Source organism: Xiphias gladius, chromosome 6, assembly GCF_016859285.1.
Source record: "Xiphias gladius isolate SHS-SW01 ecotype Sanya breed wild chromosome 6, ASM1685928v1, whole genome shotgun sequence".
Classification (NCBI taxonomy): domain Eukaryota; kingdom Metazoa; phylum Chordata; class Actinopteri; order Istiophoriformes; family Xiphiidae; genus Xiphias; species Xiphias gladius.
In genome coordinates, this window is record NC_053405.1 from 19,781,359 (window position 1) to 19,806,254 (window position 24,896).

Consider the following 24,896-nt stretch of genomic DNA (forward strand, 5'->3'; position numbering starts at 1 on the left):
CTCTCTCTCTCTCTCTCTCTTTCTTTGTGTGTGTTTGTGTAAACATTTATGTTTATATATCAAAGGTGATCTACATGTCTATGCTATGAGTTTAATAAGTAGAAGTGCTGCATCCTGCATTCAGTGATCATAACTTTCTTCCTCTGACAACAGATGATTACAAAAGACACATCAAGAAAATGAAGCACTTTTATTGGAGTCCCTATTGATGCCTGATAGCCAGAACTGATACAGGAAAAACTACACGCCGCACCGACAGTTCTCGCCGCGAGCCACTGTGCAGCCCATTTGCACCTTCCTCACAGCAGACCTTTTTTTTTCCTTTTTTTTTTTTGTACTTGTCACACAGCTAAGTGTGCTTTCCATATAGCTGTAACAGGAGCTTGGTACCTGTACACACCGGCTAACTGGCACACCTGGAACACAGCAACTACTGTTACGATGTCAAATGTCCGCTATAGCTCTATAGCATTCAGAGACAGAGAGGTGTTCCTAGAGACAACTTTACTTATATTCTAAACATTTCTACAAGTCTTTGGAAGCGGGAAAACGACACCAGGTTTACAGGTGTCCCCCATGTTCTGATTATTCTGAACTTGCTTTTAACGATTTCAGGTGTGGCTCATTCGTATCAGTACTTTGCAATTTCTTAGAACTATGCATCTTTTTAGACAGAACCAGATCATTTTGACTACAATTTGAATATTACAGTATTAATATCATATAACATATACATTTTATTAACAATATAATATACAATGTATAATTAAAATTGACATCGTCTAAAAAAAAAAAGGAGTAGGATTGAATAGAGTGAGAGGCAGCATTAGATGCAGTTTGTCTCATGACGAACAGTCTTAATAATGTCCAACCAATGATAGAAAAGTTTCTGTTGGTCTGTGCAAATCAAACATAATCTAATATTTACTAAAGGCTGGTAAGTGAACGTCGCTGTTTTAATGAGGAAAATCGTTTTTTTTTTTAAGTAATCTTTTATTCACGGCTTAAAATAGAACATAGACATACATTTAGAGTTATCGTGCAGCTCTATATAAATATTTCTGTACTGAGCCCTGGGACGGGTGCCCGTTCGTGCTAACCGTTGTTGGCCCACGCGCTGCGATCACGGTCCCCTCGGTGACGTCTGTGTCCCTTCTGATACCAGTGGCCCTCTGCCATATTTATTCATGCCGGGCAAGATGGCGGCGATACGGACGAGGTGTTATTGCCAGTGGACGTAAAAAGGAATTTTATTCAAAATATAAAACCGAATCAGATACATTTTTACACTTGGCCGTATTGTGTGTGTGTTTACCGCGTTGCGAGCGTCGACGTCTTTTTTATTTTACGCGTTTAAATGTTTTTTTCTCACAAAATGTTCACGTTGTAGCTTGCTCGCTAACCGACCAGCTGGCTAACAGAGAGCAGTTACTAGCTAGCTAGCTATCCATCACAGCCAAGCCGCCGTGAAGTGTAGAATGGGAGAAAAGCTGGAGCTCAAGCTCAAATCGCCGGTTGGAGCAGAACCTGCTGGCTATCCGTGGCCACTACCAGTATACGTAAGTGTTGAACCATAAAAACTCTCTGGTTACAGATTTAGATTTTGTCTCTGTTTTTGTCTTTGTTAGCTAGCTCTTTGCTAACATTGGCTAGCTGGAGGACCAATGGCACGCTCGTCCTGGGAATCAGGTCATACTGGTCGGGATGGTGACAGACATATATATCAGCCAGATACTGTGACTGATTAGATATTAAGCTTGTTTTTCACCCGTGCTAACGTAAATCATTCCTAGAAAATGGTAACGCGGTCTGAGGTACGTTTGAGCCAGGCATTGACACCCATTAATAAAAAGGTGTTCTGATACTGTAGCTACTTAAACAGACCACCTTTTCAGACCCAGCATCATGCCGGTCTCTCCGTAACTTTGTTTGTCTCAGTTATGATCCTTCGTGTTCCTGCTGAAACACAAGTAAGTGGACCCAAGTCGTACAGAAATGGGCTATGTCTGTTTTTCTCTGCTCAGATCCACAATCTGATACCAGTAAACAATCACCCTGGACACATAGCGATATAGAGATGTACAAGGTGTTTGTGTTTGTGTGTGTGTGTGTCTGTGTGTGTGTGTGTGTGTGTGTGTGTGTGTGTGTGTGTGTGTGTATGAACCCTGTGAAGTCTGTGTTTCTCGATGCTTCACGCGTGCGAAAGGCAGCGTTGCATTCCTCGAGTGCTTTCTGCGTTTTGTTATCTCATGACATCCTTATGATTGAGACCAGCTGTGTGTTTTTGGTAGTGTGAACTCTATACATCTACTGAGTCCTTGATCTATCTGTTCTCAAGACAGCAATAATCATACTAGACACCTCTTTTTTCTCTTAATTGTATTTCCATGTAGTATGCCGTTAGCATGTCAGTGTCTGATTGCAATTGACTCATTGAAGATAAACGGAAAGGGAAGCGGTTGCAAGTTTTGTGGTCTTTTAGTTAGTTTAAACTGAGTTTCTCATTTATAGTAATTGTGGTGAGACACTCAGTGCTGACTGAAAAAAGTTGAATTTCTCAGAATGTCTGTTGGGTCTTTCTGAACATCATCTCCACCCACACTGTATGTACCCAGTCTGGCACTCTGGTGGTTTCATTTCTGCCATTTATTCTTTTTAATCCACAATCACAATATGAACTGAAAGGGTTTCAAGACATTGAGTCAGAGTTAGTCGTTGAGGTAATCAGCAGTTTCTCTCTGCTTTGGCTGACATAGTTGATCCTCCCTTTTCTGATAACAGTTACAGTTCCCCCCTCCCAAATTTATAACCTCGCCCATTTCCTTACGTTATGGTCTGTGAGAATAAACACAAGAACAAGCATGTCAGGAATTTAATATACCGTTGACCTGCATAATAATTATTATACTGGGACTAGATTTTATGCACTGAATTAGAAACAGCTGATGGTCCTGCATGTGGAGTCTGGCAATATGGAGCTTATTCATGCCGGGCTCTCCTCCTGTTTTCAAAGGGGAAAGACTTCCTCTCTCTTCTCCCTTCTTCTCATGTCCATATGGTCAACTCTACAGGGAGGAGGGTAGAAGCGTCTGCCCCGATTCAGCAATGCTATATTAATATAATTCAAAAGCACATGTCTGTATATGTGCTTAAATGTTTTTCCAGTCACGTTTAATGATTAGTTTTTAGCCTTGTTGAACTGCATGCTGGTAGCAACAGATCCCACTCCACGTAGATTCATTCTTCACTCCCACAGAGCATTAAGATTGCTTATCTCACCCACAGAGCATGAACACAGTGCTGTCTGTGTTTTGATACTCACAACATGACTGTTGTACAGGCTTTTGCAGTATAAAGCATGCTGTTAGGCACAGGTCCATAAAAATAGTTTTTTTTCCCCTTTGGTTCTGTGTTGCATTCTGTGTGTCGTCTGTTCTTCTCTCTCTCTCTCTCTCTCCCCATCTCTCGGTAAATCTCCACATCTGTGCATCTGTAAATGCTTCCATATGAAGAGCACCTCTGGTGTGGTGCAGCTCTTTGTCCCTCTGGTTCTGGTTGTGGGCACTAACTAGCCCTACATATTATTTTGAAGACGCACCGCTGCTCAAGTACTGTAGTGTCATTGGTTTGGTGCTCACCTGTGTGCTTTGCCTATTATTTACAAGGCTGTAATTACTGTAGTGAAATTAATGGTGTCTGAGCATAACTCTTAGGACTCAGCCGTTGTTGCAGCACTGAAATGGAAATAAACAAAAGGTAACGGTCATATTTGCAGTCTTGCCATTGTTGTTATGGAAGTGATTTTTAATATACAGTGTTTCTGTGTTGGAGTCAGGCAGGCAGTCAGTGCAGGTCGGTTGAGTTGCAGTCTCTGTGTCCTCACCATGTAACATGCTGTGATTATCTGTCAAATTAAAACTAATGGATATGTCAAGACACCTCCTCTGGATTGCAGTATATTTGTAATCATCAGATGCTGTACACAAGAATTTTCCATAAATTTTCTGTCCTTTAAAAGACAGAAAAGATAAGCAGGCACCAGTATATTACTGTAGATGCTGATGTGCTGTTAGTTTGTTTGCCACCAAAAGAATTACCTGTATTTCGTGGGAAGTAAGAGCATTACAAGTGTGTAAGTGGCACGCCTGCCTTAGTCATTTGTTCTTGTGGGCAGCTGAGGTATATGTAGTGGAGCAGTGTGTGGTGTAAAACTCCCAACACCCACAACGCGTCACGCTGATGTTAGGAGAGATTGACTGAAGAGGTGATTTTCAGAGGACGAGTCACAAATGCGTCAGTTGTACCCACATTGGGGAGAGAGGAGGGTGTCCTGTTCTTTTTGAATGACTCTTGCTTTCAGACAGTGTTTATTTTTAGCAGCAGCCCTGTGCTGGTGTTGCTGTGTGCCGTCTTTTGTGAGCGGGTGACTCCCCCCCTTCAGCATCTCATTTACTCACTCACACAATCTCTTTCCCACACTCCCACACCTTATATACTTTCCCTGTTTAATAAAACACAGGGTGTTAAATCTGTTGTGCCTGCTGTATGTCCAAGAAGATTCCTAGGTCATGCTGCTTAGTAGCGGCAGTTAGCTAGATAATACAGTTGCAACCGGAACGCTGTGCTGACAGAAATAGTAGGAGATTTCCTGTGTTACCATGCATATTTGAGTGTGTGCGCATGCATGTTTGAGCTTTGGCGGAAGTTTGCGTAGTAGTGGCGGGCAATATTGAGCGGGAAGCTGGGAGGCTGCAAGCTGCGGCTGCTGTGCCAGGCCTCATACAGCTGACAAATACCAGGCTTTCCCTCCTCTCTCTGGATCCCTCACTCTCCCTAGTTTCTAGCTCTTCTCGCTTTCACTTTCTTTCCTTTTACCCTCTTTTCTTTTATCCCCTGATTTCTCCTCCCCTCTTACTTCCCTCTTTTCTTTCCCTCCACCAGAGGCTCTCCTTGGCAATGCGCTGGAGCAGGAGACAGAAAGTGGGTCAGTGGGTCAGCTCAGGCAACAGGCTCAGGCTGGCTGCGCTCTGGGTGTAACTTGAGTCCTATTACTCCCACAGAGCTGCTAAGCGTGCTCAAGATAAGATTACTAACTATAGATTCTCTGCATGGGATCAATAAACTTCATCTTGTCTAATTCTATTAAGCTTTGTTCCAAAGTGCCATTTAAACCAGCATAAACTGGTTTTCTTAGACATGGTTCACAAGGGTCTGATTGGGCTGAATCTTGAATTAACTGAACCAGTTTCCCTGAAGGAGGGTTAGAGTTACTCCAGGTTAAATTAATCTTAAATTTAAATTTACAAGGAGGATGGTTTAACTTCAGATGAATGCTGTGTGCCAGTGCAAACAAGCACTGCAAGGCGGACCTGGATTACAGGGCACTCTTTGTAATTTTGTATCCAAGAGTGTTTTTACATTTACAAACAAAATACAGTCGAGATTATTTCACTGCTGGAGCCCAAACTTACATTTCTTTCTCCAAGTCCTTATCACATTAAAGATTTTGTTCCACCACACTATGGATTTTTTGTGTTTTGTAAACTGACTCCATAGTGAAGAAGTAACTAATCCTAATTTAAGATGTGTTTCATAAAGCCTCTTTAAAACCCTGTTGCCTATTCTAGATAAGGTCATTTTAATACTTAAATTTGGGTTTATCCAAGTGCTGTGTCTACACACCATCGCTTTGATATGGAGACTGACAATTCTGTGAAAAACAGTATTCAGTGACACTGGTGTTGTTCACAGTTGTATCTGCTGTGGCTGTAATGTCTGTCAACTGTTATTGCAATGAGAGGATGAATGAGACATAATAGTAGTTGTGGTCATTGCACTGTAGTAGGATAAAGTAATTAAACCATTTCAGTGTAACCGAGTTTTTACTTTACATTCAACTTTGTACACCATTAATTGCATGATACATATAGCAAGAACAAAAATTGTCTGCCAGGAAATAGCTTTTCAAATACTTTGGTTTATAATATGACATCCTGTGTTATATTAATTTCTTCTTATTTGAGACATTTATGTTTGATAATAGTAGATTTCAAGATAGCTTTGACACTTAAGATTTCAGCACAGGTATCGACCACCTGCTGGGCATTGCTGCCTGACGCACCTCCTTCGGTGCATTTGGGCCAGCTGCAGGGTCATCAGACAGGAGCCACCCTTCTCAGATGTTTCACTCCTTTTAATCCCAGTACCTGTCCAGGTGGCGGAGCAGTGGCATGGACGTCTCCTTGCCATCCCCTGCAGCTGACCCTGGACCCTTGTTTTCCCCATGCTTTGTCCCTCCATTTTAGTTGGAGCTAGATGCTCCCTTGTCCTGCCTCCTCTGCCAGCTCCTGGAGCACTTTTTGCCTTGCCCCAGTGACTCCCAGAGACTTCAGCAGGCACTGGGTTGAGGTACCAATAAAGCTTCTGCAGCCACCTTCAGTGTGGTAGGTTGCAGCCTTCCACCCCGCTTCTCTGCACTAGGCTCTCAGTTCTCTGTATTTGTCCCTCTTCCTTTTGAAGGGCCACCTCCTCTCCTTCTTCCTACATATATCATTAACACAGCCCAGGCAGAGGTGGACCATAGGATGATGTCCGGTCTTACAAAGATGTGGTAATCTCTATTGGGAACTCCACTTACATCCAGGTGCCAGGACTGACCACTCTTTCTTGTTGAAGTTCTGTGCTCAGGACCCCTGCTCAACGTGCATCACCTGCTATGTGGGTTTAGGGCTACTCCTGTTTGCTTCCAACCTGCATGCTTCCACAACCTCAGCAGGCTTCCTCAAAACTTTGTCATGGCGCCATCCTTATCGGCCCTGGGCCAGGCATCTTGCAGCCAGATAGAATGTGCTTCAGGTTAGGATTTGGTGTTTCACAGACCAGGCAGTGTGTTTCTGTGCCGTACCCCAACTAGACCTTTCTGGAACTTGGGAGAATGTCATATGTGGACCTGATTAGGAAACTCAGCCTGGCTTGAGGTGTCTCCCACCTCTTGGCCCAGGTTATGGCCATGCTGGTTATGGCCTCCCAGGTTGTCAAGCTACCTCGTTTCCCTTGACTCACTGCCCTCAAAATAGTGAGTTAAGTAAACCGTCTACTTAAATCACATATATACCCCAAATTGCAAAAATGATTGTGAAAACCTAAAGTTGATGAAGACTGAAATGCATGGACTCTTAACTCTAGCATTCTTTATTTTCTGTGAAGTGCTACCTGTCTTTTTTGTGTGCAGATTTGTTTTGGGCTTTCTACGCTCAGTTGCCAGCTTATTAGGTACACCTATCTTAAACCAGTGCAGTGTAATAAAACAGTCCCACAATAATTCCAACTGTCACAAAGGCTATAATGTCCAGTTTTTGTTGATATTCTCAATTTTTTTTTCTTTTTTTTTTTTTTTTTAGACGTAATAATTAAACTTTATGGTCATATTTGGAGGCTGTAAATTTTGGTAATATTGAATTTAATGCCCCCCCCCCCCATTTTCAGGATAAACACCATGATGCTGCTCATGAAATCATCGAAACCATTAGGTAAGTGACCTCTCCACTCTCTGACTCAACTCATGTACGCTCCCACATTCACACACAGTAACTAACTGTGTCAGGAGTAGGATCTAATGATGGTTTTGTGTGTGTATTTTCTCTAGGTGGGTGTGTGAGGAAATCCCAGACCTCAAACTGGCAATGGAAAACTACGTACTCATTGACTATGATACCAAAAGGTGAGCCGAGGTTCACTGTAACTGACATTGAAAAAAAGAACTAGGTCATACTGAAAGTACTACTCCAACAACAATTAAGATTATGAGACAGTTAATAAAGAAAACAAAAAAACTTAATAAAGTGTCAATACTTTGGTCCAGCCAGGCTGCCAGCTGATCTAACAGCCTTTTTATATGTCTAAATACAAGTCTTTGTTTTCTAATTTGTCTTAGTTGCTTTTTTCTCAGGTAAAAAATATAAATTAAATCTATAATTGCCAATAATGATGGTTTTCTTTCATTGAGTCAATCTATGTCGGAAGTGACACACATTTTTAAGTGGATTATTTAAGAGTTACATTAAGGTGAAAGTTGTTCACAAGAACAATTTTCACCTTAATGTACAAGATTTCATCTTGTACAAAATAAAGGCATTCATTTTGTTTCTTGTTATTCTCCCAGCTTCGAGAGTATGCAGAGACTTTGTGACAAGTACAACAGGGCCATTGACAGCATTCATCAGCTAGTGAGTCCATATGTGTGAAGGTTTTTCTTGAATTTGTGCCTGTATTTATAAGTTTGGGGTTTTAGTTACTAATCAAGATGTTTCAGAAGAGCCAGTGTTCTCTAGTATACTCTCTATTTAGATCCCCCCCAAAAAAATCTTGAATTTTGATCAGATATATTTGGTTTTTCTAGAGAATGTTTGGTCTATTGTTTTTGTTTTTGCATTCTGCATTAGTGTTTGGAACAAATGCTAATTCATGTGCAATATCTTTGAATGGCCAGTGCCAGTTGATAATACAATCTTCACAGCGATGCATGGACAAGGCCACTATGCCTTTCTTTATGTATTTTTTCTTTGAGAATAAATATATTAATGAGTGGGAATCCCATCTTATAGTGGAAGGGGACCACCCAACCCATGAAGCTGAACAAGCGTCCTTCTAATGGGCTGCTAAGACACATCCTACAGCAGGTGTACAACCACTCAGTGACCGACCCGGAGAAGCTGAACAACTATGAGCCTTTCTCCCCTGAGGTCTATGGAGAGACCTCTTTCGACCTGGTGGCTCAGATCATTGACGAGATGGAAATGATGGAAGATGACACCTTTGTTGACCTCGGCAGTGGTTAGTCTGCTGTTATTTTGGGACAACCAGGTTTCAGAAAGAATTAAAATGTTGTTTCAAATGTTCTGTTAATCAGGTTAATAGTACACTTATAGTGTAGTGGGAACAGATTTTGATAAACAAATCATGAAGAGATTATAAGGTTTTGATTTTTGAAAGACAGGAAAGATGTGTAGAGTTGTAAGAGTTGGTCAGGATGCTAATGTAGGTGGCAAGATTGATTGCCTGGGTGTCTTTATATGTTTGGTATAACACATGAACCTGTAATTAACTTTTTTAATTGTTTCTTGTTTGCAGGAGTGGGGCAGGTAGTGCTGCAGGTTGCAGCAGCAACAAATTGTAAACACTACTATGGTGTAGAGAAAGCAGACATTCCAGCTACCTATGCAGAGGTAACTCCATAAAAATCTCACAGGACCAGAGAGTATTCCAGAAAGGGAGAAGAGAAAGCGAGACTAACGCTGCATCCATTCCAATAACAACACTCTGTCAAAAAAACAAAAACACAGCTTCCTCAGTCATTGTAGTAAAATGACTGTGTTGGTACAGTGCAGTTGCCACCACAGAGGGCTCTGGCAATTAAACAGAGTAGTCTGGCTAAACGTCTTTCTGCTGTGTGGTGCCTTTGTGTCTGATCATCCTCCAAACTGGTTTCCTCGTTGATATTACATTATCTTGCAGTAGCAGAAAACTCATACCAGCGTGGAATAAGCATGTCTAAAAATAGCCCTTCGGCACAACCATACAAGTCAATTCTTAGTCTGAATGCGTCCTCATATACAAAAAGCCTAACTTCAGTTAACCTAAATAGCTTCAAATCCAACTCAAAAGCTCAGTGTTAGTTATGATAGAAAAGAGACAGGTTTTCAGTCACACAGATAACAGAAACGGGCTTTTCTCTGAACCCTGAAGGCAGCATCCAGGATTTCATTGAAGGGCTCTAGTTAAGTTGGTAATCCTGTATCTGGAACCACCTCTAGAACACACATGGCTGAGCTGTTTGTTTGTTTGTTTTTGTTTGTTTCTTAGTTTTTGTTTTTTGTTTTTTGTTTTTAAAATAGTTTTTGCTACATTCTTTTTTTCAGACCATGGATAAAGAATTCAAGAAGTGGATGAAATGGTATGGAAAGAAACATGGGGAGTACACAGTAAGTTGACTCTCAGTGTGGAATTTACTCTGAGTAGGACTTTTCATAATACACACCTTCAAATATTTTAAGTATTGGTTGTTCGGCAGATCCACAGCCATTCAGGATTTTTTACCCTAACTCTATTGTTGGTTTTTCCCAGCTGGAGAGAGGTGATTTTCTCTCTGAAGAATGGAAAGAAAGGATCGCCAACACAAGGTGATATACCAAACCTTGTCACAGGGACGGTCTGAAGACACAATTTTCATTTCTTTTAAGACCATTGGTATGTTTAATTTATACACAGAGGGACCAGAAAAATAGAAACTGCTGCGATGCAAGTGTAATTTGAATGTGGTCTGAATTAGATAAAACCTTTTTGGATGACCAGATTTAACTCTGGTCATCCAGATAAAGAGCATTATATGCAGCACTCCTGTCTGAAAGGTTTAGAAGAAAGTTAATGAACTTTTTATTAAACGTGCCCACTTTGCCATTTTGCTAAAATATATTCCTCTCTCAAAACATTAGACTTGCTTGGTAAATATTTTTTTACTGCCAACCTTAGATCTAAAATATGTCCCTCTTTGTCTGTCTTTCAGTATTATTTTTGTGAATAACTTTGCCTTTGGTCCAGAGGTAGATCACCAGCTGAAGGAGCGTTTTGCTAATATGAAGGAAGGTTAGTATTTTTCAGCTAACCACTATGTTATTTGTATGATCAGTACTTGTGGATTATAGCCATGGGTTGCCAAGGTGTAGTGTTGTATATTGACTTTCACGTAAACATCTAGTTCAGAAATATACACACACACTATATATAAAGCTCTATATTCTAGAGAATTAAAAAAAAACTGGTCACAAATTAAATCCTGATCAAAATGGTCAGGTTGAATTATAGATTTTTTTTTTCTTTCCTCTTAACATTCATCAAATGTCGAAAAATGAGTTGTCAGCAATTGTCAATAATACACGTATAATTAATTGTAATAATCGGTCTACTTGAAAAGCCACAGAGACATAACTGTTTGAAAATGTTGAGCCCGTCAATCATGTGATGCAATAGATACAGGATTCTTTTGCGATTTAAGCCTCTTTTTGATTTAGGCTGAAAATAAAGATGCATTGTTGATTGATGAAAGTTTTGTCAGCAAACATCTGACAATGCACTCAACCAACAAAAGTAATCAATAAAATCTTGGTAGATAAGAGGTTATTTATGAAGGAAGGTAGTTGGATGTGTAAATTTGGGGAGTTACCTGAAGGCGAATGTCCACAAGATTGACTGTTCAAATATTTTTAGTATCTCAACATCAGCAAGGTTTTCCCAGACAATTAATTGACATACAAAAATGCCATTCTCTTTCCACTTGTCCTTAAATCTCAGCAGTGCAATACTGTATGTGTTAATATACCAATTGAAATGTTGGAGAGAGTTTCAGAGCAGCTGATTGATGATCCGCAACAAATTTTGAGGCCTCAGGAGTAATCTGATCAAAGGTTGAAAAATAAGGCTTTTAAATAGCAGCTGTTAATAGCCTTTTCTCATGACAACGGATCTTTTTAAGTTTGTTAAGAGAACATCAGGGGCTTGTGTTGGTAGCACTGGGAATGATGCCTGGGCCCACTGAAAATGTATGTATTCAGCTGTTCTCATTGATGATTAAAATAACAATGGCTGATCGTATCCAGTAACCACTGTGTCAGCTCTGCCTAGTTTCCCACTTGCCTCTTGGGTTTTAAATTCTAAAAAAGACAATATGAATAATGTGTCTGCGGTTTACTGTATCTAAGTGGAGAAGTGATTGTGTTTCATATTATGTTAGCTTTATGTAGTGAGCTATAGGAGCCACTTTATCTTTCCCCTGTATAGAATCTAGAATTTGTCAGAAAGAATATGTATGTGTTTATTTCGTCTGTTTTGTTTGTTTTCTGATTTGCAGGTGGGAAAATTGTATCCTCCAAACCTTTTGCACCTTTAAATTTTAGAATAAACAGTCGAAACTTGAGTGGTAAGTATCCCAATTAGTGAAAAAGCAGACTTTTATGTATAAAGCTTCCTTTGATTTGTATGTGACATGCAAGTTTTTCTCTCTGTCCCACAGATATTGGCACAATAATGCGTGTGGTGGAGCTTTCTCCACTGAGGGGCTCTGTGTCCTGGACTGGAAAACCAGTTTCGTACTACCTGCATACCATAGACCGCACCATAGTAAGCCCTGAAACTCTTCATCATCACTATTCCTGTAACCAAAGATTAGAGGAGGGCCCAAGTGCAGAGAGAATTTCTAGCAGAGGAAATCTTGGGGGGAAAAGAAAACAATAACACTAAATGACTGTCGAAGCGGTACAAACACGTTATACATTAGAGACCAACAGTAACCTCAACCTGAGAGATAGGAGCCTATCTCTCATAACAGCTGGTATTGTCTTAATGAGTAGTCAGTCCCAGGAGTAAGCAATCTGAGGAGAGAGCACACAAGGTTATATAGGGTACAAAAACCGATTAGATAACACTGAAATGCGTGTCATTCTGGTAAAGTGGTTAAAGTAATCCCTGGCTACCAGTGGGAATCCCATTGAGAAAGATGGCAGGCTGCCTAAAAGGTGCCGGTGACAGTCTCACTGTGCTGACGTGCTTCTTGTTACCACCGGAGGTTGATTGGCCTGTTTTACTCACTCTTTACGATGTTGTTGTATATTTTTATCCAATGGAGGGCGGTGGAACCTCTTAAAATGCTACCACAGCAGTAATAGTGTCCACGTCCCAGTAGGGATTTGGCTGAATTGTTTGTACCTTTTTAGAGAATGGCTTTTGGTTGAGCAAGCCTACCTCAGTTAGGCTTGCTCAACTAAGGTCTGCTTTAAAAAAAAAATGCAGCCCCCTCATTCATTTGATTGAGGCCATTCTGGCGGCACAGTGGGGGTGCCAAAAAAAAATTCAGCCACGTTGAACTTTTGCTGCTATTCGATGTTATCCGGCAAGACGCTGTGGTAGCAATCAAATTAACATTTGTGGTGGATTCCTATGTAACGAGACTGCCATATTTCTACTGTTTATCTAATGAGTGTCGCGAAAAAGGATTAAAGGGTTGCCACTGTGATACCTTTTCAGGGTTAAGTCAAAGTGGACTTCCCATCTTTCATGTCGCACCAGTACCTGAAGCAACACATCTCCACCAATGCAGCCCTTGCATCGTTTAAACACAGGGCCGATTTCAGTCTGAACAGCTTTTGTACGGAAGTTGTCAGTTTGTTGTGTTTTGCATGTGGAATGATAGACATAAGCAAAAATAACGGATTTTTTAAATTAGGGAAATCACTCAAGTCGCTGAAATTGATTATATTCTAAAACAGGTCACAGGTTAAAACCAAGTAGTTATTGTTTGCATCCTTTGCTTTAAAGGATGTCCTGTTATGAATTTGACCTTACGAAATTTTTTTGTTTCTTATTTCAGCTTGAAAACTATTTTGCTAGTCTCAAAAATCCTAAACTCAGGGTAAGTCATTTTCTTCTTCCTCAGTGTAATCACAGTGACACTGTACTTTTTGAAATTTTGTGTGTCAAACAATTAAGATGGTTTATGTTGTATCAGGAGGAGCAAGAGGCAGCTAGGCGACGTCAGCAGAAGGATACGAAGGACAGTAAAAGCAATAGCACCACACCCACGAAACCGAAAGAACAAACCAAGGTTGGACATACAGATTTACCAGACTTTTTAATTGCATCAGTTTTGCTATATTGTGTGTCATTTTGCACCTCAGTCAGCTTAACTCAGCAGGGAGAGCTTCCTGTGCTCTTTGTGTAAATGTGTGTGTGTGTTTGTGTGTGTCTGCAATGCATTTTACAGCAGGACTCCTGTGGAGAGGAGGAGCGTCCCAGCTTGGTGACAGTGGTCAAGCCTTCTGCCAAACCCCGAAGAACCCGACTCTTGTCCAAAGGTCGCAAGTTGAACAACAAGAAGCGTGGTCGACCCAAGAAAGCTGCCCCGGCTGCTGAGAAGAAAAACAAGAAGAATCAGAGCGCGCTGGATTTGCTGCATGCCAAGACTCTTTCTGCGGCACCCCCTCAGGGTCAGTACAGAGACACAGTCACGTACACACACAATATGCTATCCATTTACTTCTCCTGGATGGGAGCACAAGACCAGTCATAGAAATCTTAAGCTACCTCATATTACAGAAGAGACTAATGTCCTATTTACTTCAACAATGTATGGCTCATTTGACTTTAACACAAATATGCTTGTCGTTTGTGCAGATGCATACCGGCCACCTCAGAGTCCCTTCTACCAGCTACCTCCCAAGGTCCAGCACTATCCCTCGAGTCAACTGCTGCTGAGCCCGACTCCACCTGGTCTGCAACAACTCCTAGGTGAGCTGATGAGGATTCAGTGTGTTTTATCTGTCATACTTTAAGTTTTTGTCAAGTCATAAATATTGTACCAGACCCTTGTGCAAATTATATACAAAGTACAGTTTTTTAATTCCACTTGATTCAAACTATAGGTTGCAGTGTTACAGTTACGCCTCACTGTGTACAGACAGCATGGAAAATGTGATCTCTTCGTGAAAAGTTAGCACAACAGTCTACACCATCCAAAAATTTTCCATAACCTATCTTAGATTATAAAAAGAGCAGAATTTACAAATGAGAGGTCAGAGGGAGAATCACAAAGCCTATTCAGATAATACTCCTTAACTTGACTTTGTGCTGGATCACTGTGTTGGCCTGGAAGTGGTATAAGACTCCATGTCAGTCTGTTTTAGTTCAATTATTTCAACAACCTAACTAATAATGTATTCTCTGTTTCTCGTGTCCTTGCTCCCCATGTGTCTTGAACCCACATCTTTCCACAGATAACATCAAAGTTCAATACCTCCAGTTTATGGCCTACATGAAGACTCCTCAGTACCGCTCCAACCTGCAGCAGCTTTTAGAACAGGAGAAGGTAAAGTAACTTCATTACACACAATACTGGTTTGCAAATGCAACAATTTTTCTGTGAACTTTTTACTACCGCATCATGACAACACATATTAAGTTGCATGTATTCAAGTACATTTATCTATTTTAAAAGGTATTTTTAATTATGTAACGGTCATTGCTTTTTCTTTTCTTTTCGTGTGTCAAATCTTTCTCCAGCAAAAACACAGGGACCTGTCAGGGCAGGCAGAGCAGCTCCACTCTGTCTGTCAGTCTCACAAGGACAAGATCAAAGGTCTCTTTCAGACCAAACTAGATGAGGTTGGAACCTATTACTTTATTGTCCTCTATATCACAGCTGTAAAGACTATAAACTATCTTATATTAACATCCAGACATTTCATTTCTTAAAAAAAAGCATAACTGCTTTTCTCTGCCAAGTCTAGCATGTGTTCTAACGGTTGGTGCATAAATACAATGGGATTCACGTTCTCCATCAGAAAGCTATATTTGCAGATCAACATGATGTAAACAGATATTGAAACACAGCTTGTATGTGATAGAAACAGAACCAACCATGGATTTGTGTGACCGCTTTGTTGCAGTATTAAAGCAAGCTCCTCTGATTGAAAATTTAAAGTCTGTTGTGTCCACACCTAGCATCTCTGTTGGGTGTGATCAAACTTGTGCTCTTTTGAAAGCTGTAATCAGAGCGTGATCATTGTAACCTGAGTAATGTCATGTTACAGTGATCACACCCTGAACACACTTCTGCATTACTGCAGCAGCGTGACAACTTTAGCCTCTAGAGGTCAGCAAAGACTGGATTTTCAATAATGTTAAATTGCTCTTAAGGCATCCTGTGCTTGTAGCTGATGTATGACACTGTATATGTCTGTGTGTATCTGTGCTTGTCTCTGTGTGTATGTGTGTGTGGCAAGCAGCTGGGAGTGAAAGCCCTGACTGTTGAGGACCTGCTGCAGGCCCAGAAGGAGATATCAGCTCACAATCGTCAGCTGAAAGAGCAGACTAAGCAGCTTGAGAGAGACATGGCCTTGCTGAGAGACCACAGTCTGCTACTGGTGAGACCTCAGAGCCTGTTACTGTTGTTGTAACCTCCATCCTGTTATTCCAGCATCATCCCCAGTGGTTCACACCTGTGACCATTCCTGCCACTCTGCATTTGTGTCTTGGTGGTTGACCTAGTTCAGTTCAGGTTTTACTATACTGACTGGCAGTACTAAAATATTTGGCTTTAGTAGAGCACTTTGGCAATGAAAAGCAAATAAATAACAGCTAATGTGTATGTTGTTTGTTCTCCAGCTGAAGTCTCGATGTGAGGAGCTGAAGTTGGATTGGGGCTCTTTGTGTTTGGAAAGTTTGTTGAAGGAGAAGCAGGCACTGCGCAGACAAATCTCTGAGAAACAGAGACACTGCTTGGAGTTGCAGGTACAGAGTCAGCCTCCTCATTTTGCTTTATCCATGCTTGAATCTATCTCTCCTTTCTCTGTTACGCTCCTCCGTACTTGCTGTGTTCTCTGGCCTCTTACCACCTGCCGCCCCCCTTTCATCTGTCCTACCGGCTCTTCAGAGATATTTAAGGGAATTGAACTTGTCACCTAAATTGTGAATATAATTTAAATTTCAGGAAGATTTGATGAATTACTGTCAAACATTTTCCTAGATACGTCAACATCGTTGACCTTGTTGAATGCCTCTTTTCCTTTGTAATGGCTCCCCCTGGTGTCTCTTTGCAGATCAGCATTGTGGAGCTGGAGAAAAGTCAAAGGCAGCAGGAGCTGCTTCAGCTGAAATCCTACAGCCCCTGTGAGGGCTCCCCATACAGAAAGAGCCTGGAATCACGCTCTTCCACGGACATGGACTCGTCTAAGCTTGGCCTGTCCTCAGCCCCAGCCCTCAATGGTATCAGCCCAGAGCTCTCTATCAATGGCACCAGCTCACCCTGTTTTGACCGGGCCAACATCAAGGGGGAGCTTCTTTCTCGCTACCTGCCCATCTCTCCTGACCACGAGATCGTGCCTGCCACCCCTGATGCTCGGCAGAGGCAGCAAGGCTCCTCCCACGCTCTTCCTGACTACACACGCTTCTCTCCTGCCAAGATTGCCTTGCGGAGGCACCTTAACCAGGACCCCACTGCATCTGCTCACTTGAGAGGTCCGGGGCTGACCACACACAGGTTGGAAGGCGCTATAATCTCCCAGTTTTCACTAATGAACTTTTTTATTTAGAAGATTTCCAGGTTGCTCCCTAAAGCAACTACAACTAAGTAGTTGAAGCTAAATTTGCCAATTTTTGTTTTTTTGGTTTTTAGGGAACTGGGAAGTGTTAACTCTCCACTCGGTGCCAAACAGAACTGCCCCTCTCCCAATGCATCTGATGCACAGAAAAGTTCAGAGAGGGTAGATATTTATCTTTCTTTGCTGTCTACGAACTTGTACTTTTGATCTGTCTTTAAGCATGCAGTTTTCTAACTTTTTTGTAGTCTTTGGGTCTGTAACCTTTAACACATTTTCCCTTTGCTCTGTGTTAAAGGGTGGTAAGGAGAGGAGTCCGTCTGTTCAGGGTGACAACAGCATTACAAGCCTTCCAATTAGCATCCCATTGAGCACTGTCCACCCAAGTAAACTACCAGTCAGCATCCCACTGGCCAGCGTGGTGCTACCCAGTCGTGCTGAGAGACTGGTGAGTACCCTGAAACCAGTTTTCATTAGTAACATTTACTGATTTTTGGTTGATTCTGTTATCCGTTGTACTATATAATGAGTGAAGTGTACATGTTCAATGTGTTGTTGTAGGACACATTCAACAGGAGATGCCGTAAAGTTTTTAACACTCCTTCGACAGGAAGTCTTCTCATGCCCTAGTCTAGGCTGCCTACATTAGTGCCCTGTTGCAGATATAATTTTCTCTTGTGAAAAATTAGATTGTGGTACACACATTAAGATACACAATTAAGAGTGATGTAATATTAACAGCTGTTGTTTCACCTGGATTCCTATAGTTTTCAAGTTTTACATATTTTGTGATTGCAGGATTTCACATCATGATATGTTGTTTGTGCTCATAATTTCAGAGAAGTACTCCGAGTCCCGTGTCTCAGGCAGGCCAGACGAATGGTAAGGATTACCTCTCAACCACTCAATCTATTTTTTCACATATTATATTTAGTATTACTACTGTAGAAAGATCCATCACATTTTTCTGCCCCACATTTTCACCTCACATTAACGAATAAGATATGACTAGTTAAGTGCATTAAATCTGTTTTGTCCTGTACTTGATGATGGACTGTGTGCTCTTCCTGTGCATCTTTATCCCTCATTTGTTTGGTCTCTCTTTAGGATATTCATCCAGCTCAGGACTGATGAATGGAGGTCCCCACCTTGAGGACCATAATGGTGTTTCTTCATCACCTCCACCACACAGCAACACTCCTCTGATAGGACCAATAGGCCGAGGAGGTCCCATCCAGAGCCCCCCACTCAGTACTGGAGGGGTGCTCCAGTATGCAGATGGACCCCCGAGGATTCTTCCAGAAGACGAACAAGACCGCCAGGGGGGTGAATCCGACACAGAGCCCCAGGACAGTGAACTGCGGAGGAGAATCTTTTTCTCCTCCTCCTCCTCTTCATCCTCGTCTTCCTCTTTGTCAGGCAGTGGAGGCAGCACGGCCGGAGGATCACGCCTCCACCACCACACTGGCAACTCAGCAAAGCAGGGATACCACAGTAACCATGGAAACCACCACCACCAGTCCCCCGGCACACAGCACACTCACACACCCACACATACGTTGTCATCACATTCCTCTCACACCCTTGGCTCTCAAGAGGGACGCAAGCGGGGGAGAAGGAAACGCAGCTCTGCAGGACCTGTCACAGCCAGCGGATCCCCAAAGAGGAGGTCATTCCCTGGGGTCAGCTCCAACAACCACTCCTCAGGATCACCACTCAACATTAACTCAATGGTGAGTCACCAAAAGCATTTGAGATGGAAACCAGCAAGGAACAAGATGATACTATATTGATTCTTAATGGTCCAATCATTAATATATTATAATTCTGTCAAGTTGTTTAATGATTTCTCTGTGACTGAGTTAGATAGAATTGCAGCATGGGCTGTCTGATTTATTGAAGACCCATTTTTATCGATGAGTGTCAACAGGGGGGTGATCTGCATGTCATTTGTCCCAACAGGTCAACAACATCAACCAGCCTCTGGAGATCTCTGCCATCTCCTCCCCAGAACAATCAAGCCGCAGTCCAAGTGGGCCTGACCTAGACCAGCCTCCCATCTTGAAGAGAGAGCGCCCCTTAGAGCTTAATGGCACAGGCCGTTACTCCTCAGCCCCCAGCTCTGATGATGAGGACTCAGGATACCCCGCTGACAGCTCCAGTTCACGGTAATATATCATATCATATCAATAATATGAAGATACGAATAACAACAGTGTACCTGCTGGGCTGTCCTTGTTGTAAGGATCCCACTACAGCTGCAGGCTATTTTTCAGTTTTTTCCTGAAGTTTTCTTAGTTGTTGCTCAGTAAACAGGTAATCAATTACAACATTTTCGTTGTTTTTATTTGAAATCACTACTCTTATTTAATCTGATGTTTTCATTAAAAAAAAAAAAAGAAGACATTATGTCATTTGATTGCATCAACTCTTGCAGTTCAATAGGGCTCTTACACATTTTGTTGCCACCTGCGACTGTTTTGATTGTTCATTGTTTCTTCTTTTTCGCTAGAATTGAAAGAAAAATTGCCACTATATCCTTGGAGAGCAGAGATGGACCCGGTAGATTAGGCGATAGTGAAAGAGGTAAGATAAGAAAATGTTTGAATTAAGTTAAAATAAGAACTCTTGAACTTCTCCTACTTGATGACAACCGCTCTTCTTCTCCTCCACCATCAGGCAGAAAATCTGGTAGCAGCAGTGGAAACAGCACAGGTAGTGAGGCCTCCTCTTCATCCTCCTTGTCCTCTACTAGCAAGTGGAAATCTACCTTTTCACCTATTTCCGACCCAAAGCAACCCAACTCTGAACTAAGACAGGGGGGCTCTCCATTTGGCATGGGGGGGTCGAGCCGGGGCAATGACTCAGATTCTGACCACAAACAGCAGCATCAGCAGGTGAGAAAAGGGAGTGACGGAGAGTCGTCCAGCTACATGACCCCCAATCCCTTCCTCAGTCAGGAGGCAGGGACCCGGGGTGGAGGCAGCTGTAGTGGTGGTGGACCCCAGGGAGGCAGTGGCTCAGACCAACGCCAGGCCCTCCAGAAGCAGAAAGCCCCTCGCGACTGGGAGCTGAAGACGAGCAGCAGCCTAGCCAGTCAGAACCTATTTATTTCTGCTGCGGCAAGCAGTGGAGGAGGTATTCTGAGTGGGAAGGTGGGAGGCAGTCCTGTAGCAGTTTCCTCAACCACAGGGTCATCTGTAGGACAGTACCTGGGGTCTCCGTTCCCACTTGGAGGGACATCAGTCTTACAGTCCTTGTTCGGGGCTCAGACAGGAGGATCCACGGTGAGTGGGACCCCACGGCTCGTCAACGGACACTCTGCCTTGGGAAGCTTCTCCAGTGCAGGGCTGGCAGGGGGAGCGGCTGGAGGTGAGCATCACTGATAAAGTGATTGTGTAAGGTTTTGCATTGGGATTGTTGAACAGTCGGATAAGTGAGGTCTTATTCTTAGCCTGGGGTCAACTTGATAAAGAATATTGTGTCAGGTAAGTGGAGGCCAAGTGCTGCTGTCCCTCTGTCTGCCTCGGTCTGACAGTTTGACTGACCGACTGACTCTCTGTGCTGCCTCGCTTTGACAAGGACTGGCTGCTTGAATACTGCAGTTGGAAACACCCTTGGAAAATGTTGCTCTTTAGCAGAATGAAATGCTTAACAAAAATGCTGAAAATAGAAAAATCTGAACCGATGATATGTCTTGAAATCTGTGATTGATCATGAATTAATAAAGTCATTTTCTATGGGTGTATCTGTTGAAGTTGTATGTCAGAGTCAGTTCACTTGTAAGTAAAAATCAACCCAGAAATCAGTTTTGGTATGATTTTTAAAAACTCCTGTTTTAATGCAATCCTAAATTGGCCATCTTGATTTGGTTTCGTCTGACTACAGTCACAGTGGACTGACTCAGTTTGCTTTTTGTGTGCTTGTCTAAGACTTGCTTGGCGCTATGCACAACCTTGCTCAGTCCTTGCTTCTCTCTTTGTCCCCCCCCTTCTCGCTCTCTTTGCTACTATTATCTGCCCCCCCTGCCTCCGTCTACACTCTCTCGCCCTGCCCCTCCCTCCATTTTCTGCTGTATGATTTGCAGGTATATTTCACCACGTGGTTCCCTCAGTGTCCTCCCATCAGTTTGGGGCGACGCTGCCCACCTCTGGAGGCCTCAGCTCTCTGCTCAGTCTCTCTTCCTCTTCCTCTACCTCCACCCAAACCCAGCAGCACACCATCCCCCAACCAGCCTCCACACGCCTGGCCTCCGCGTCCTCACCTCTCCCCCTCTCCCTCTCCCAGGCTCAGCACAGCCGCACCCAGTCAGTCCTGCATAGCCCTTCTCCTCCCACGCTCTCCCTGCCCCCTCCTCCACCCCTGCACAGCGTCCCCTCCTCCTCAGCACCCCCACACTCTGATGCCCCACCATCCTCTCGATCAGACTCCCTCCACTCCTCCCGTCTGTCCCACTCCTCTCTCCACCACCAGAGAGCACAGTCATCCCTTGCTCTCTCCATCTCCTCCTCCACCTCTGTCTCCTCTGCTTCTGTCTCTGCTGCTGCCGCCGCCGCTACTGCCTCCCTCTCCTCTTCCTCTCTGTCAACCTCCTCCTCGTCTCGTCCATTCGCAGTGCACTATTCCCCTCGGCTGCCCCCTCCACCACCAGCCACCAGTTCAGGTGGTGGCGGGAGCATGTGGAGGACTCAGGGCATGCATGGTACCTATATCACCTCCCAGCTCCCCGGCTCCCGACCTAGATAGGGTTTGGGGGTGAGGAGAAGGGGGGTGGGGGGTGGAGAGGGGGAGGGAAAAGGGCAATCAGAGGGTGGAGAGAGGGAGAGAATCAGAGAGAGAGAGAGAGAGACTGGTAGGGAGTGAGAGACAGGATACCTGTTTTCCCTGTGCTCCCACAAGCTGTTGTTCTGATTGAACAAGGTAAGGCAGTTCTCGGGTTTCAGATTGAAAGTATAAAAACTGTACTGAATGATAAATTTTGTATTTTTAAAGTGACAGGGTTAAACATTGTTTTGGCTCAATTTCTATAGCCCTGTTGAATCTATTAGCCACAGACTCACTCATGTTTTTCATTTTTTTCTTTCTTCTTTAATCCACCAGGTAATTGATAAAAGCTACCTCAACATTAAATAAACTATGCAAATGTCCAGGTGTGGACCATAGCACTCTCCTCACTCACTGGTGCTTCAAAACGTCTGCACTACCCAACCGCCTCCAAGACCGGCTTCTGTACTGGGAACTCTGGCACACGCACACACAGACACAGACACACACACACACACACACACACACACACACACTCACTAACCCCCACCACCACTATGGTCACCTTGAGCAGAATTCATCGGTTACTGGTCATGTTTATGTGGAGTGTTGTTAGTTAGTATGTTGGTTTGAAAATCTTACAGCATAGAAATCAGTACTGGCTGCTGCCCAGCACTGAAGGAACTGAATTATCATGTCTGGTTTAACATTAAGGTGCTCAATAGAATGATAGTTTGTCATTTCTCTTTCTTTGTTACTATTATAGCAACTAGTGTTCTGCAAAATAATCAGTTTTGAGTGATTTGTATGTAACATTTAACATCCGATTGAAGCACACAGTCCACCTTCTTGAGCTGAATCTCATCAGGTGTCACGTTCCCTCCAAAGTTTCACTTCATATGAGTGCATGTGTGTGTGAACACTCAAAAACACTCACAGGCCAGTTCAATGAACTCTGCTCAGATGTCATGCAGCTTTTCCTCTCTGCATGCATGTTCTCTTATCTGTGTTTTCTTCCTTCAGTGAAATTCAGTGTTTGTTGCAGCATATTTGACTATGAACCAAGATGAGGAACTTAATATTTTGGTCAAACTTGACACTGGATAATAAAATAGTTACTCATGTAGCAGAAAATGTGCAAGTCCGGGCTGGATTTTGGACAACCTATAAACTCTGGTCATGTTGATTATTTGCTACTTTTTATATTGAAGAAAATGAAAATTATGGGTTATTAATTTTTAAGTCTCTTTACTTAAAAGCAAAGTGGTACAAAATCGTTGTAGCTGCCCTTTTTGACATATAAAACTAAAAACTACTATTTCCTTTCTTTGCTACTAACTGGAGCAAAAGCATTTAAGTTCACATTCTGAGTAATGAAAATAATTCTTGAGATATGGTTAAGCGTTTCTCTGCAAATATCAGATATTTAACATATCAGTGAAAGTTTCCTTGATTACTCAGAAAGGAGCCTTTTGGTATTTTTTGACAATAAACGGGCATATTTCACATTCTCTAAATGATTGAAGGATGAAGAGTAGGGAAGAACATCAGTGTATATTTTTAAGTCCTTACACATAAAATGTTCTGATTTCAGCCGAAGTTTGGAAATATGGTGAATTAGCAAAATTTCCATTTCCATGCCAATAATGCTGAGTACATTTTAATGTTTTTTTCCAAAAAAGACCCAATGAAATTAATTTAATGAGATGTTGCTCTGTGTAGATATAGTCAGCCACTCTGTAGTAGAAACCCATTGTTAGTGTCGGAGAGTTGTGGCTGCACTGTTGTTAAGTGAAGCTGAATCCAGGTGTAAAAGAATAACAGTAAAACCACAGAAGATTGACCTAATTTCTGTATTTATTAACATTTTTTTCTTCACTCAATTTGCTAAATCACACTACTATGTGGGGCCACGGCAGAAATACTCTTACAGCAGATATTTTTAACTTTTCTTAAGCTAAACTTATTCATATTTATCTCTGCTGTTGGGAAATGCAGGTTTAAGCAAAATGTGTAAGGCTAAAATGTGGACACATGTATGTGGAATTATACTGCATTTAGTTAATACAACAACACGTACACATACACACTCATGCAGGCAAATCCTCTCACACTGGGAAAACAAGATTAACCATAACCACAACAAACTACTGGACTCTTCACACCTTTTTTGTTTGCTTTTTTATTGTGTAATTTGTTTTTTGTAAACAATGTTTGTACTGTGAATGTGATTAATTCTCCAACTGTATAGTTGTGTATAATTTAGATTATTATATTTATGCTGTCAGTCTCTCCATTTGCCTTGGATTTTTTTTTTTTTTTCTTTCTTTTTTTTTTTTTTTTTTTTTTTTTTTAAATCCTGAAATGTGTTGACATTGTAGAATGCAATAGTGTGTGTACTTGACTCACAGTCTGAAAACAATGGTGCTAAATTTGGACTGTGCCTGAATTTATTTATTCTGTAGTGAAAACATCACAAAAAGAAATCGAATTCTTGGTGCTGTACACAGGGACATTTGTAAAGCTTTTTTTTTTTTTTTTTTTTTTTTGCATTTCCTTTCTCATATTTAATATGCTATTGTCTGGTTCTTTTAATGCCTAGTGTACAATTGTAGACACCACCTTTTCGATAAAACTACTCTGCAACAGCTGGCTCAGAGTTTGAGTAAACAGGTATAAGGGGCCTCTGTTCACGTTTCTCACGCAGCTGTTTTAACCTTGCATCAGCTCTCAATAGCGAGCTGCTCATGTGTAAGTGAACAAGACACACTGTTTTTGTACATAAGTTTTTGTTTTCCTTGTAAGTCTCCATCATAAACAGAAAGGTATATAAAATATGTATCTATATACAGTCTATATATATATATATATATATATATATATGAGTATATATATAAGTGATTAGGGGTGTTTTGGTGCTGGCATTGTGACTTTAAATTCAACCTGTTAAACAGGAGGCTTGAAGCCAAGGAGAGAGAAGCACTGCCACCA

The 24,896-nt window shown here is 42.0% G+C and overlaps 1 protein-coding gene across 3 annotated transcripts; it reads left to right on the forward strand.

Moving 5' to 3' along the window:
* Nucleotides 1-1,093: 1,093 nt before the first annotated feature.
* dot1l (DOT1-like histone H3K79 methyltransferase) lies at nucleotides 1,094-24,187 on the forward strand. Of its 3 annotated transcripts, none has more exons than XM_040128046.1 (28): nucleotides 1,094-1,559; nucleotides 7,486-7,529; nucleotides 7,646-7,720; nucleotides 8,162-8,225; nucleotides 8,604-8,832; nucleotides 9,130-9,224; nucleotides 9,918-9,980; nucleotides 10,123-10,178; nucleotides 10,562-10,641; nucleotides 11,903-11,971; nucleotides 12,065-12,171; nucleotides 13,418-13,459; nucleotides 13,556-13,651; nucleotides 13,811-14,033; nucleotides 14,221-14,334; nucleotides 14,820-14,911; nucleotides 15,106-15,207; nucleotides 15,831-15,968; nucleotides 16,210-16,335; nucleotides 16,644-17,083; nucleotides 17,219-17,306; nucleotides 17,440-17,589; nucleotides 17,981-18,023; nucleotides 18,249-18,874; nucleotides 19,104-19,309; nucleotides 19,654-19,727; nucleotides 19,821-20,513; nucleotides 22,242-24,187. In XM_040128046.1, the coding sequence occupies exons 1-28, from the start codon at nucleotides 1,479-1,481 to the stop codon at nucleotides 22,247-22,249; spliced, it is 4,224 nt and encodes a 1,407-aa protein (XP_039983980.1). In that variant the 5' UTR covers nucleotides 1,094-1,478; the 3' UTR covers nucleotides 22,250-24,187. The 3 variants fall into 3 exon arrangements, with proteins under 3 accessions (XP_039983980.1, XP_039983978.1, XP_039983979.1); XM_040128044.1 differs by lacking the exon at nucleotides 22,242-24,187 and adding an exon at nucleotides 21,229-21,887; XM_040128045.1 differs by lacking the exons at nucleotides 1,094-1,559; nucleotides 7,486-7,529; nucleotides 7,646-7,720; ... (1 more) ...; nucleotides 8,604-8,832; nucleotides 22,242-24,187 and adding an exon at nucleotides 21,229-21,887 and having other exon boundaries at nucleotides 9,171-9,224; nucleotides 10,123-10,245; nucleotides 10,597-10,641.
* Nucleotides 24,188-24,896: the final 709 nt, after the last annotated feature.